General features: G+C 32.5%; 1 protein-coding gene across 2 annotated transcripts; it reads right to left on the bottom strand.

The window, feature by feature from the left end:
- Positions 1-2,917: 2,917 nt before the first annotated feature.
- On the bottom strand, positions 2,918-11,082 carry LOC111393685 (membrane-associated progesterone-binding protein 4). 2 transcript variants are annotated; one of them, XM_023019346.1, is made up of 8 exons: positions 10,815-11,081; positions 10,651-10,727; positions 10,486-10,557; positions 7,413-7,450; positions 5,422-5,465; positions 4,637-4,683; positions 3,743-3,917; positions 2,918-3,322 (listed from the first exon to the last, which is right to left on the bottom strand). In XM_023019346.1, the coding sequence occupies exons 1-8, from the start codon at positions 10,917-10,919 to the stop codon at positions 3,155-3,157; spliced, it is 726 nt and encodes a 241-aa protein (XP_022875114.1). In that variant the 5' UTR covers positions 10,920-11,081; the 3' UTR covers positions 2,918-3,154. The 2 variants fall into 2 exon arrangements, with proteins under 2 accessions (XP_022875114.1, XP_022875115.1); XM_023019347.1 differs by lacking the exons at positions 4,637-4,683; positions 5,422-5,465; positions 7,413-7,450 and having other exon boundaries at positions 10,815-11,082.
- Between the last annotated feature and the right edge of the window lie 1,246 nt (positions 11,083-12,328).

Here is a 12,328-nt window from a genome sequence, read left to right as displayed (position 1 = left end):
TGGTACAGCAGGGTTGATGAGCATTTGAGCTGTCTTGGTTTTGTGAAAAGTGTCAATGAGCAAACCTTATACATTAAGCAAGTGGAGGAAGAATCAATCATTATCTCTCTGTATGTTGATGATCTTCTAATAACCGGCAGCAATGAACCTTTAATTGACAAAGTAAAAGCTGAAATGATGTTGGCATTTGAGATGACTGATCTGGGGGAAATGAAATACTTTCTTGGAATGGAAGTGAATCAATCACAAGAAGGTATTTTTATCTGTCAAAGGAGGTATGCCAAAGAAATTTTGAAGAAATTCAGTATGGAATATTGCAAGCTGGTAAAGACTCCCTTGGTTCAAAATCCGAAGCTGGTAAAAGATGATGAGAGTCCAAAAGCGGATGAGAAAGTGTATAGAAGTTTGGTTGGAAGCTTGCTGTATTTAACCATTACCAGACCAGACATCATGTATGCTACAAATTTGCTCTCACGGTTTAGGCAAGAACCAAGTGTTTTGCATTTTCAAGCTGCAAAAAGAGTGCTCAGATACATCAAAGGAACAACAGACATGGGAATCTGGTATAGGAAGACAGAAATGTTGGAGTTAATTGGTTATACAGATAGTGATTGGGCCGGATCATTGGATGATATGAAGAGCACCTCTGGATATACATTTTACTTGGGATCAAATATAATTTGCTGGAACTCCATGAAGCAAAAGACCGTGGCTCAATCAACAGCAGAATCAGAATATGTGGCTGCATCAGAAGCTACCAATCAGGCCGTTTGGTTGAGGAAAGTGCTGGATGATTTGTATGTTAATCAAGCTGATGCAACAGTTATTTTCTGTGACAACCAATCAGCTGTTGCAATGGTTAAAAATCCGGTGTTTCATGGAAGAACAAAGCACATCAAGATCAAGTATCATGCAATTAGGGAAGCACAAGAGAATGGAGAAGTGAGAATAATGCATTGCAAGTCTGATGAACAATATGCTGATATTTTTACCAAGTCTTTAACTAAAGAAAGGTTCGAAACACTTAGGAAAAATCTTTGTGTTTCCAGCCAAAGTGCCAAGGAGGAATGTTAATGTGATGTCACTTTTGCTGTCCACACTTTATTTGTATTGCTTATGTATTAGTTTAATTATAATGTCAATCATAATAGCTTCTTAGACTATCAAATGGTGGTAGTAGTTGGTAAAAAGTGGTTGGCCAAAGCATGGTGACAATATCCTTTTGTATCTTATATAATATATGATGTGTAATGAAAGATTTACTTTGGTCCTGCTTCTTTTTGCCTCTGTAATTTCAGTTTCTTCTTCCTCTTTGTATCAAGTAATGTACAACACATATATATAAATGTATTCACACACCCGCGTCTTCTATGTAATGAAGTAAGTCACCATTTATTCCACAATTGGAACTCCAATGACACAAATAACATTAAATCCTCCTAACGAATTCTCAGGCACCCCTGAAAGTAAACTACCCAAACTTCGCTTCATTTAAAAAAAAAAAAAAAATCATCTATTAATGAGGAATTTCACCCCTTCGGATTGAGGAAGTGAGTTTTTCTTTATTGATCATCTATTACTGAGGAATTTCACCCCTTCGGATTGAGGAAGTGAGTTTTTCTTTATTGATAGAGGAAGATAAACTTTAGCTAGAGATCTTGTTTGGGGATACAAAGCACATCTCATAGTTTTTCTCAGAGTGTCCCTTTTCCTATTCAGGAGAGTAGAAATGTTCTTTCTTTTTACTTACTAAAGGAAAAACTAGATATCAAGAAAAATAATTGAATCTAAAGATAAATAAAAATTGGTAAAATCCAACAAGAACTCTTGACTAAAAAAACCTACAATCATCAATTAATTCCAAAAGATGAACCAAAAAAAGCTTAATCTAAGAGCACATCAGATGAAAATCGAAACAACTTTTTAATTATTCATGAATCCATGGAAGATCGGAAGAGGAAAATAGCTCTGAATAATAATTTTCTATTCAAAAGTAACAGATAAAGATCCAAATCAGTCAAGGTACAATGCACTAAAGAGCTTTTCCTTTAATGAACAGTGTTGAACCAGTTGTGAATCAGCCAAATGTGAATACTAAGGCCCAAAAATGAAGAGTAAATTCCCGTCCTCTCTTTTATAGTAAGTGGGATTATTATATGATGATATTTCTTATGTAAATAAATACTTTATTTATAATGATATGTTTCAAAAATAACAGGGGGTATTAGTTTATTATTATTATTATTTTGTTGTTAAAAACATTCTTTAGATCATTCTATGAGTCTATGGAAAACAAGTATATGGGCAGCAACCCATTCCATTGTGCTCCGGATCAGTATCTTCTTATGCATCACCAACTCTGAGGAAGACCTGCATCAGCTCAAGTTCGCCTTTGATGATCTCGGCTTTCTCGTGAAGTCCTCCCAAGAGCTATTGCTTGTCTTGGATCCGTGTTGCAAGCTGGTTCGACGCAAAGGATACTGATCAATCAAAGCAAATGCATAGGAGTAACCAAACTATTCTCTCAAATTGACTTTTTGACTTTACAATAGAGCCCTAGGGATCCCTGAGCTCTTTACATACTCAACGTCCATGATCTTCGGATATTGTATGTGAAGCCTGATAATACAATAGACCGAAGCTGCTTGAAACAATTCACTTCGAGATTAATAATATATAAGACTGAGGAGAAAACAAAAGAGATTTGAGAGGACGCATCTCATTGAATCCGAGTTTTGACTCTGCCCATGCTCAGCATAAGACTAATATCACAAAATTATCAAAACAAGTTCCATGGTATTGCAGAATAAAAATCAACCAAGACTCGAAAGAAGGCAAAATTTAGTTGGACAAAGACAAATTCTCTATTTTCTTAGTTGCCCCCTTGACATATCTAATCAATATAACACTCTACACGTAAATTAGTACAACTCATTGTAGTTTCCATGTATTATAATCAAATTATATAGTACAGGAAATTACCCGGTGCATCTGAAGAAAGTGCAAGACTGCTTTAAATAGATATACAAATGCTAAAATTGTGTATTATAAACGGCTAATATAACTCAAAAGTCTAAGCTACTTATAACTAAGAGCTTTATTTCTCGTCACTTTCTGTGGTGTAATCTTTTCAAATTTCCATGAAAGAGATTCACTATAATTGACACTTCGTGGCAAAATAATTGCATCCATCATAGACTTCCAAACCCGACTGACCCAGTTCATCTTCTTTGAAGCAAGCACATCGTTTGCTCATTTTCCCAGTCAAAGCTATTTCTACTGGTCTCTGAACTAACCTTGGATAGCCATCGTCACACCATACCTGTAACAAGTCAGTTGAGCTGAGGCGCAAGTTACGGGTTTTCTACGTTACAGAAAATTAATGTGTAGACTATTCAGAAGTCATAGCTAGTCTTGCTAGTTAGAGAACACTCATTAGTCACACTCAAAGCTTTGATTGCACATTATTCTACGCATCTAATAACGTAATCAGTCTCAAAATTTGCAGAAAATCTACTACATTTGCATTCGGCTAAGCTTATTAAAGCTTACTTAATAAGTAAAGTAAATAAATTTATTTTTTGATTCATTAAATTTAGAAATAAGATTTTATTTTTTATTTATTTTTTTTTTTTTTTTAAGGTAAAAGTTACTTAGCCAAACATGTTAATTGTTGGGGCATATTCTGCTATTACAAACCGTCTGGAATAATGAAAGCTTATGGATGATCTAAAAGTCATACCTCTGAACCCTCATCCTGACTCCATCTTGAATTACAGCTGGGTACTTGAGCTTCCTCAATCTTCTGTTTCTCAAGTAGCTGTGCACCTCTGGCAGCCTTTGCTTCAGCCCCTTTCAAGTACTTCGTGGGGTTGCCTTCAATATCATAATAGCGACCAACCAATTTACCCACAAATCTGTAAGTAACAAGTCAAAGACAAAGCAACAAATTATTTCACTCAAACAATCAAACGTTCGCCACGAAATACATATGGGCAGTGTTTTAGGCTATGCAGCAACAGAAGATTGGAAAATGAAAAAAGGCAGTCCCCGAAAAATTGTCAATTGATTGAAATCTCAAGCAATTTCACAATTAAAATCCCTAGGACTTCATGATCTCCCTCAATTTCAAGAAGAAAAATTTGAGGGGAAAACTCGGCTACAGAAAACATACGCACAAACAATCACGTGAACTTTATTGCACAAAGAGATATTTCAGCAATTCTGATTGTTTAGAAACATTAATAATTCAATTTCTGCGTCTGAAGACTTAGCCCCCATTTGGCCCCCATTATTTCACTTTATAATTTTTCTTTTTTCTATTTTTAACCACACAATCTTTCATAAAATAATATCACACGTAAATCAAAAACTTTTTCTTTTTCAATTACACATTCTCCAAAAAAAACACTATTCCAAAATTATAATACCAAATAATGGGGCCAAACCAGGGATAAAGAATGCATGAACAATTTTATGTCAAATATGCATCTGCACAACCATATTCGGAGCCATCAATTAAAGCTGGAAATAGACATACTCCTGACAAGCATTTGCTTGGATATTTTTTACTTGAAATTTTATTATTTACACCAAGTTGTCAACAAATTCAAGTTATGGAGTGAGTAATACTCACACGTAAGTCCTGAAGTAGAAATCTCGCCATTCAACGATGCTTTTCACCTTAAGATACATAATGTTCAGGCGTGAGAAAAGGAACTAATTCCCCCAAAAAAAAAAAAAAAGGAAGAAGAAGAAGAAGAAGACATAAATTCAAGATACAGCACAACGCATAAACCCATCTTCATCTAACAGTCGGATAAGAACACGGCATTTTGGTGGTGAAGGGGTCATGTGTCCAAGGCACTTGTTTAAATGCGTGCATTGAAAAGATTATGGATTGACCACAACACAGACGTTAAATAAGCAAAGTGCACTAAGGTATTTAGGATTCTTGGTGCTTAAGACCAAAATGACAAAGAACCAGCATGCTTCATCAAAACAAAGCTTGCACTATATTAAATAGAGTTTCTTCATAGGCACAAAATTTTCCAACAAAAATATCGGAGTATTTCCAGGCCATAATAAGATCAAAAGAAATTTCCAAATAAAATCTTTCTACATAACTTGGAATTGATTTTCAACAGCCAAAAAATCAAGGCAATTTAGCAAAATAAAAGAAAGCAATAGTGTGGAAAGAAGATGAAAAAGTTCAATAAGCCTGTCTTTTATCTCAGGTTTGCACTATAATGGGCTGGTCGTGCTTAGATAAGGGACTTTGCTACAAATAGTGCCTCAGATGCGCCACACTGCAATTTGGGCTTTGACAAGTGCCTGGGCAAGCATTTGAAAATATGCACTATAGAGTGGCATCAAAACCTCCCAAAATATGCAAAACAAACTTAGGAAATATTGACTTACATCAGTGCTAGATAAACCACGCAGGGAGTCAGTAAGTCCCTCACCTGTTTATAAATTAATAAAATTTAAGAAACACGGAATGAGTTGATATTGCATCATATGCTATAGTTATCAAAGTAAACAAGGGAAATATTGACTCAGCTAAAACTACCCACCATGCTCCTCCTACATGCTGGGGGAAGGGGGAGGGGATGCTCAAGTTAGCAGGGGACCCTATATCAAAATCAGGAGTCAAAAAACCCTAGGAGTTAATTTTTTTTTTTTTTTACGTAATCTTCCAGCATTTTTTGGCATTGAAATTTAAATTGTTAAATGACGAACATATGAGTAGGAATTACAACATAAAAGTAGGAAAAATTATCACTTATCTCAAAAGGACAACTAGTGTACCAAATAATAGGAATCACAAGTTAATTCCTTCAACCAATGCTTAACGGACAATTGCAAGCATAATATAAGTCAGAAGACTGCATGTTCAGCTTTTACAAGGGCAAATATGCAGTCCGTCCAAAAAAGTGTCATCATAAACCATTCTGAAATTTTTCAAAAAAACTACCCCCAAACTTGCTTGAAAAAGAAATCCCAAAAATGGCCTATTTACATAAAAGATGGTCAGCCTTGTCGCAGAACTAACTCAAAGTCTATCAACGCTCATTACTATCAACAGCTAGAGAATCAGTAGCAGGACCAGAAGGCAATATTTGACTGTTTGGAGTAAAGCAAATGTTCAAGATAGTTTAAGTTGTAATTGAGGAGAATGAAAGCCATAAATTCTGATAACCCTCAAATTTCAGGAACTCAGAATTGGAGTTTGTGAAAGAGCTTGGTGATAAAAAAATAAATATTTCAGGATCGCAGTGATAAATTTATTGTGAGGAGGAAATAGAGGATAATCCTCTCAGGTCAAAATGGAGATAAAACAAAATCATGTATTTTTTATTTTTTTACCGAGTACGGCTCTTGCATCACGAATGGAAGCCAAGCAAACTTGAAGTTCCAGTTTCAGCATGATTTTGACTACACTGTTGCACCCTAACTATGATGGCTTATTACACAACGACTGCAAGTTGCCAAACAAAAGATCTATATGCCCTAACTATGACCAAATTTCAGCATGTAGAAAAATTATGAAATACCACCAATTAAGCAAAAACACATCTAAAAGCTGACAGCCAATATATTAAGACTGCCAAGACATGATTAACTACCATAGAAAATTCTCGATGCAGGACCTATAATTTAGCTCTAGATTTCCAAATTGGACGTTTTTCTCTGACAACATAATGGTTTTTGCATAAGGATAATTATTTAATAAATTAACTCAAATGCATGAGATTGCCCCAAATCTAGTACTCTGTTTCATTGACAGAAATGGGTAAGGATAGGAGAATTCAATATGCATGTTCAAACAAGTAGAATTTAGATAAAGGAGGAGAAGAAGAAATAGGAACAAGATTTAAATTTTATTCTACTTTTTATTTCTTTTTCTTATGCAGGTCTATGCTTCCTTGTCTATCCGTCTTAATTAACTCCATCCCGTGAAACAAAGGATAATTCATTCTTCGGGTGAATAAACAGAGACTATTACAATGGGATATAGAGGTAAACTCCTTATAGCAACCTACTGTTCGATAATCCTATCTCCTCCTCTTGCAGACCCTCAAGGTAGATTCTAAGCATTTATGGGCTTCCTTCCTTTTATAACATGTTATAAACAAGACCCATTAATACTCTATTCATCATATTCTTCCTTTGCCTTTGTAACAAACTGTTCTTTCTTTTCCATCCATTGAATACAAATAACTGCCTCTTTCTTAAAGCTAAACCTAAAAACCCTGCCATACAACACCAATTTCATCTAATAACCACAACTTCACCTTTCTGTACCATGAAAAAGTAGGAAATAAAGTTGCATGGGATACAAATAAGACGGAAAAAGTCTACTCTTGGAGGTGTTATTTAAGAGGGTTCAACTAAAGTAGAATATATACCTGTAAAATTTCCTGAAACAAAAGCGCGGGAAGCATCCCTGAGAAAATCATGGTTTCAATTATTAAAATGCTAGAAGGAGATAATAATCTCACTATTTTCTGTACCTTGACGGCATCATCATATCTTTTCTTACATCAAATGAATATCAGAATCAATGATATTACAAAAATTTTTATCAAATTTATTTCAAGTTCTCAAGTTTATTAATATGTAGAACTGCAGATAAATGTCAACATGCATTTGTAGCCAGTTAAAAGAGATTAAAACAAATGGATTGATATTAATCTCGTACGTAACAAAGTCATGGAGTAAGCACGATCTAACTTGTGTAAATTGAGATAAGTCTTTAACTACTCATTCTAATGCATATATGATGTCCAAATGAATGTCCCCTAGAATGTCTTCAGCATTTTTCTTAATGATTGAGAGCAATTGTTAGCAAGAATTACATATGATAAATGAGTTGTGAAAGTAGAGTTTCTACTCATGTACATTATCTCGTGATCTGTGACTAATTGACTATCGTATATTTTCCCATAAAAATTATAAAGATCGCCATTGTCTTAACATTCAGCACTTGAACAATCTTTAAACAAATGTTGAGGATGCTTTTTAAAAGGACTTGTAGATTCTATGTTGTAAATGTAACATACTTGTTATATTTTGGAAAAAAATTATCTTGCATTGACAGAAAAGTTAGTAGTATTGAAAGAAAAAGGGGCAATTATTTTAGGCTATGTTACAACTATACAATCAACAACAAAAAAAAAAAAAGAAGAAGAAGAATCCTAAAGATATTACATAATTTACAAGAATAAAATCAAGAAGCCAAAATAACTCGTATTAAAGAACACTGCTGATTCTGTGCACATTAAGGTAAAATGGCTGATTTTATTAATTCCAACAAGCCATAATTATGACTCGACTTTCTATGCTCCCCTCAAGTTGGTCGTAAATATCTATTGTAATGCCCCAAAAATTTTGTAGAATAAAATTATTTATTCTATCTGCTATATTTTTTTAACTTTAGAAAGTTGATGGACTAAGGTAAACTAATTTTAAATCAAATATTATTTTGGGTCAAATAATTAATTATTGATAGTGTGATAATTAGTACACCAATATTGGATGTACCCTGTAATTAATTAGAAGTCTTCGACTCGAGAAGTAGTTATTTTGGATAAGTTAAACCCAAGTTATTGAAGTTGAAAATTTTTGTTAATTATTATTTAAGTTTCTAATTCAACCATGTGTAGTAATTTGTTTTGATTTTGATAAATTCAAATAGTGATTCTACATTCAAAACCTATTCTTATTAAAATTCTTTGTCTTACACGTTTCCATTGACACCAACTCTCTATAAATTATATCATTTATTGCCTACATATATATAAGACATGATGGAGGAAGGTTTACACTCAAGAATATGTATGCACATACACGGCACAAAAGCATAGATAGAAAATAAAGTTTAGAACATGATTTTGGATTTTGCCTTTCAAAAACTAATTTGATCAAAATAAGGTAGAATAACGAGGTGCAAGTGATTTGGTCCCGTTTAATTTTATTTCTTCATGCCGATAAATGTTATGCTAATAAAAATTATGATATGATATGATCATCCGGTACTAAAAATATGATATACGAGTTTTTACCGGTTATTAAACATATGACATAACAGTATGATTATTTTAATGCATGATGATACTTTATTCGGGATTGCACAACACTTGTGCTGCCCTACTGAGCATTCCCATATGCTCATCATCTTCCCTACCTCAGGTTAGAACGGGTCGTTGGTTGGCGGCAATGAGGTGCTCTCGTTGTGCTAGGATTCATTGAACTTAATAAATCAAATTCGGTGGAACGTGACTGAAGATATTAAATTTCAGCAGTAAACTTGGTTTTATCAATTTATTGATCTCTTTTCTTTTATTTGATTGTGGAACATGTTTTGCTTAAGAGCTACATTGGTTGCTATGTTAAATTGGTGAAATCAATATGTTATGATACACACACACACACACACACATATATATATATAGAGTCAGTCATGTATAATAAAATGAGATATGCATGAATTCATCCAAGGAATTAGATATTACTGGAGATATGAGAGTATAGAACTGAACTAATTTTGAAAAGACGCACCACATATCTTGTGTACATGTACTTGATGAAAAAAAAAAAAAAAAAGGAAAACTAAAATTTGCACTTAACTTTAAACGGTGTTGTTGAATTATTTAATTATTCATTGAATTGGATTTCGTGATAATAATGTTTCATAACCTATTTTTACTAATTATGCTTTATAAAAAAATTTTAAAAAAAAAATGCTATTGGTTACTGCTTGTGTATACTTGAATTGAATAAAATCAAATAGTAATTAAGAATTATGTCCCTAATTATTAAATTGTAAATTGATCTTAGTTAATCTTTCCAAACATATACAATAAAGATATGGGGGTAGGAAAATCTTCCTTCTTTCCTTTTTATGAATGAATATATAAAAATTTTCTACCTGAATTTGAGAAAATTACCGTTAGATAATTTTGCCCTTGTTTGAGTCCCATTTTTCCACCAAAATACATTTTTCAACAGTGATTTGATACCATTTCAACCACACATTCTTCAATAAAATAATATTATACGCAAATCAAAAAAAATTTCTTATTTTTTAACCACACATTTCTGATTAATACACTATTCAAAAATTCATTTTCTCCGCTAAAATGGGGCTCAAACAAGGGCTTTATATATATTGCATGGCTCAAATGAAACTTTTGATAACGATTTGATTTTAAAATTTTGGGTGGTTGCATCCATCATTCCCAACTTGGTAATCTCTTCTTGAGACTGTAATCTCAGAGTTGTTTCATGAAATTAAATAGGACATAAAAATAAGTCCACTTTTGTGCGTGATGTCATATTATAGTTTCATTCAAGTTATATCCGGGAACTTACTTTTTCACTTAATAAGCAATTTTACTTAAAAAGGTTAATTTTTTAAACTAAGCTTAACATGCTGTATTGAGAATATCCAAACAAACATGTAGGGAAAGGAGAACGGACCTTCCCGCAAAATGGTTGTAACCTCCTCCGGCACCGTAATGGCTTTTGCCTTTAGTTACATCAAACACTGACCTGATAGAAAAACGAAAATTATTAAAAAAGAAGCTTTTAGAACCATCCAGAAGAAAATACATGTGAATAATTATAAAAATCTAAGAGCAATACCCAAGAATGCCGAGAAGAATGGGCAATTGAGGGTCAGTGCCATTGTATGGAGCTAATTCTTCCGCAGTGAAAAGTTTCTGAAAGAAGACACAGGTTAGGAATAGGATCCAATAGATTATAATACGGTAAAGATGATAAATATAGAAATGGATACAAATCATTACCCCTTGAGGTTGATTGTGGGGAGAATTGAAAGGAAAAATTCTGAAGAGGAAGAATGAGAGAAGAGCTAAGCAAATTGGGATCCAAAAGAAAGGAGACCAACGCATCTTTTTCGCTTTCCCCAACTCTGAGTCTGATGACCGATCCAAATACGGTTGAAACAAACCTCAACTCGAGACCAAACCTCAAATCGAGTTCAAGCTTTTATGGTAAAAATACAAAGTGAAAATTACACAATCACATATTTTTAAAGACGACAATTAGAAAAACAGAATTAATTTTCTAAATGAAAAATCCATTAAAGTTGACTGGTAAATGACATTTGTATCCTTATAGTTTTATAAATTATTATCATTATATCCCTGATTCTTTCCTATAAATATAAGGCTTTGATTTTTAATAATACAGACAAAAAATTTATTGAGTTTTCTCTATTCTTTTTGAGTTTTCTTTATTCTTTTTTCCTCTCATTTTATAACACGTTATCAGTACGAAATTCTTAGAAGGTAGTAATTTTTTTTTTATTATCATTTATCACGTATATCAAAATTAATTTGATAATACGTGAATTTTACATATACATATGTTGAATCTGCAATACGTGATCTCATCTTTTTCAATCATTATGTTTCCTTTGTACCTCTCTTTGAATTAATTAATATTTTTTTCTTTACATCAATCCACGTGTATTTTTATGGAGATATATTTATGTTAAATCAATTGATATGAATTAATTCATGTTCCTATACCATCCTTATATTTAGATTAGCCCTTTACGTTCTACACATATTTATAATTTTTTTTTGTTTAATTGGTCAATATTCTTTGTAAGCAAGTTTCAATTCTAGATCTCTATTTTGGCTGATTCCAAATATATATAATATACAAGAAACAAATAACTGTACTCAACTCATATTTTCTCCCAAATTCATTGGTTTCTGCAAATTTCATGCCTTAATTGGTTAATACTAATTCAATTCTTTTAATTGCACATAATTAAAATTTCGTGCTATAATATGTGGATAGATTTCTACATGTCACCAATTTTTTTTTTTTTTTTGTGTTTCACTCGACTCACGTTATTAATTCAAAATAATATTTTACATGTATTTGTATATTAATTAATGGTGAGCAATTGAATGTATTATCATTTTTTATGTTTAGTTATGAAACTTTACATTAAATTTATTTTTAATTGTTACTGCTCCTGAAGTAGCACAATATTATAATTAATATTCCAGAAGAATATTAATCAAAGATCTATTCGTTGTTGTTCCAGAAGTAGCACAATATTATAAAAATATTATTTGCTCCTGAAGTGCATAAATTATAACTCTCAATAGTCTAGAAGAATATTGACATATTACACTTGAAGAAATAATAGTAAAATATAATGTGCTCCAGAAGTAGCATATGTTTCGAAAAACATATTATTTCAAATTAATGTTTATCTCTAGAGGAAAACACGTAACTTAAAGTCATGTTGATATTGACTATTTGATTAACATAGGATGAT

Source organism: Olea europaea, chromosome 4 (genome assembly GCF_002742605.1).
Source record: "Olea europaea var. sylvestris chromosome 4, O_europaea_v1, whole genome shotgun sequence".
NCBI lineage: Eukaryota > Viridiplantae > Streptophyta > Magnoliopsida > Lamiales > Oleaceae > Olea > Olea europaea.
This window is presented reverse-complemented; position numbering and strand designations above follow the sequence as displayed.

Bases quoted from the DNA above. Each gene is read 5' to 3' on its own strand.
- LOC111393685 (XM_023019346.1), bottom strand. From the start codon at position 10,919: ATGCGTTGGTCTCCTTTCTTTTGGATCCCAATTTGCTTAGCTCTTCTC. The intron at 7,451-10,485 runs GTCCGTTCTCCT...TGATTTTCTCAG, and splicing joins TACAACCATTTTGCGGGAAG to GGATGCTTCCCGCGCTTTTG. The intron at 3,918-4,636 runs GTGAGTATTACT...TGTTACTTACAG, and splicing joins TTCTACTTCAGGACTTACGT to ATTTGTGGGTAAATTGGTTG.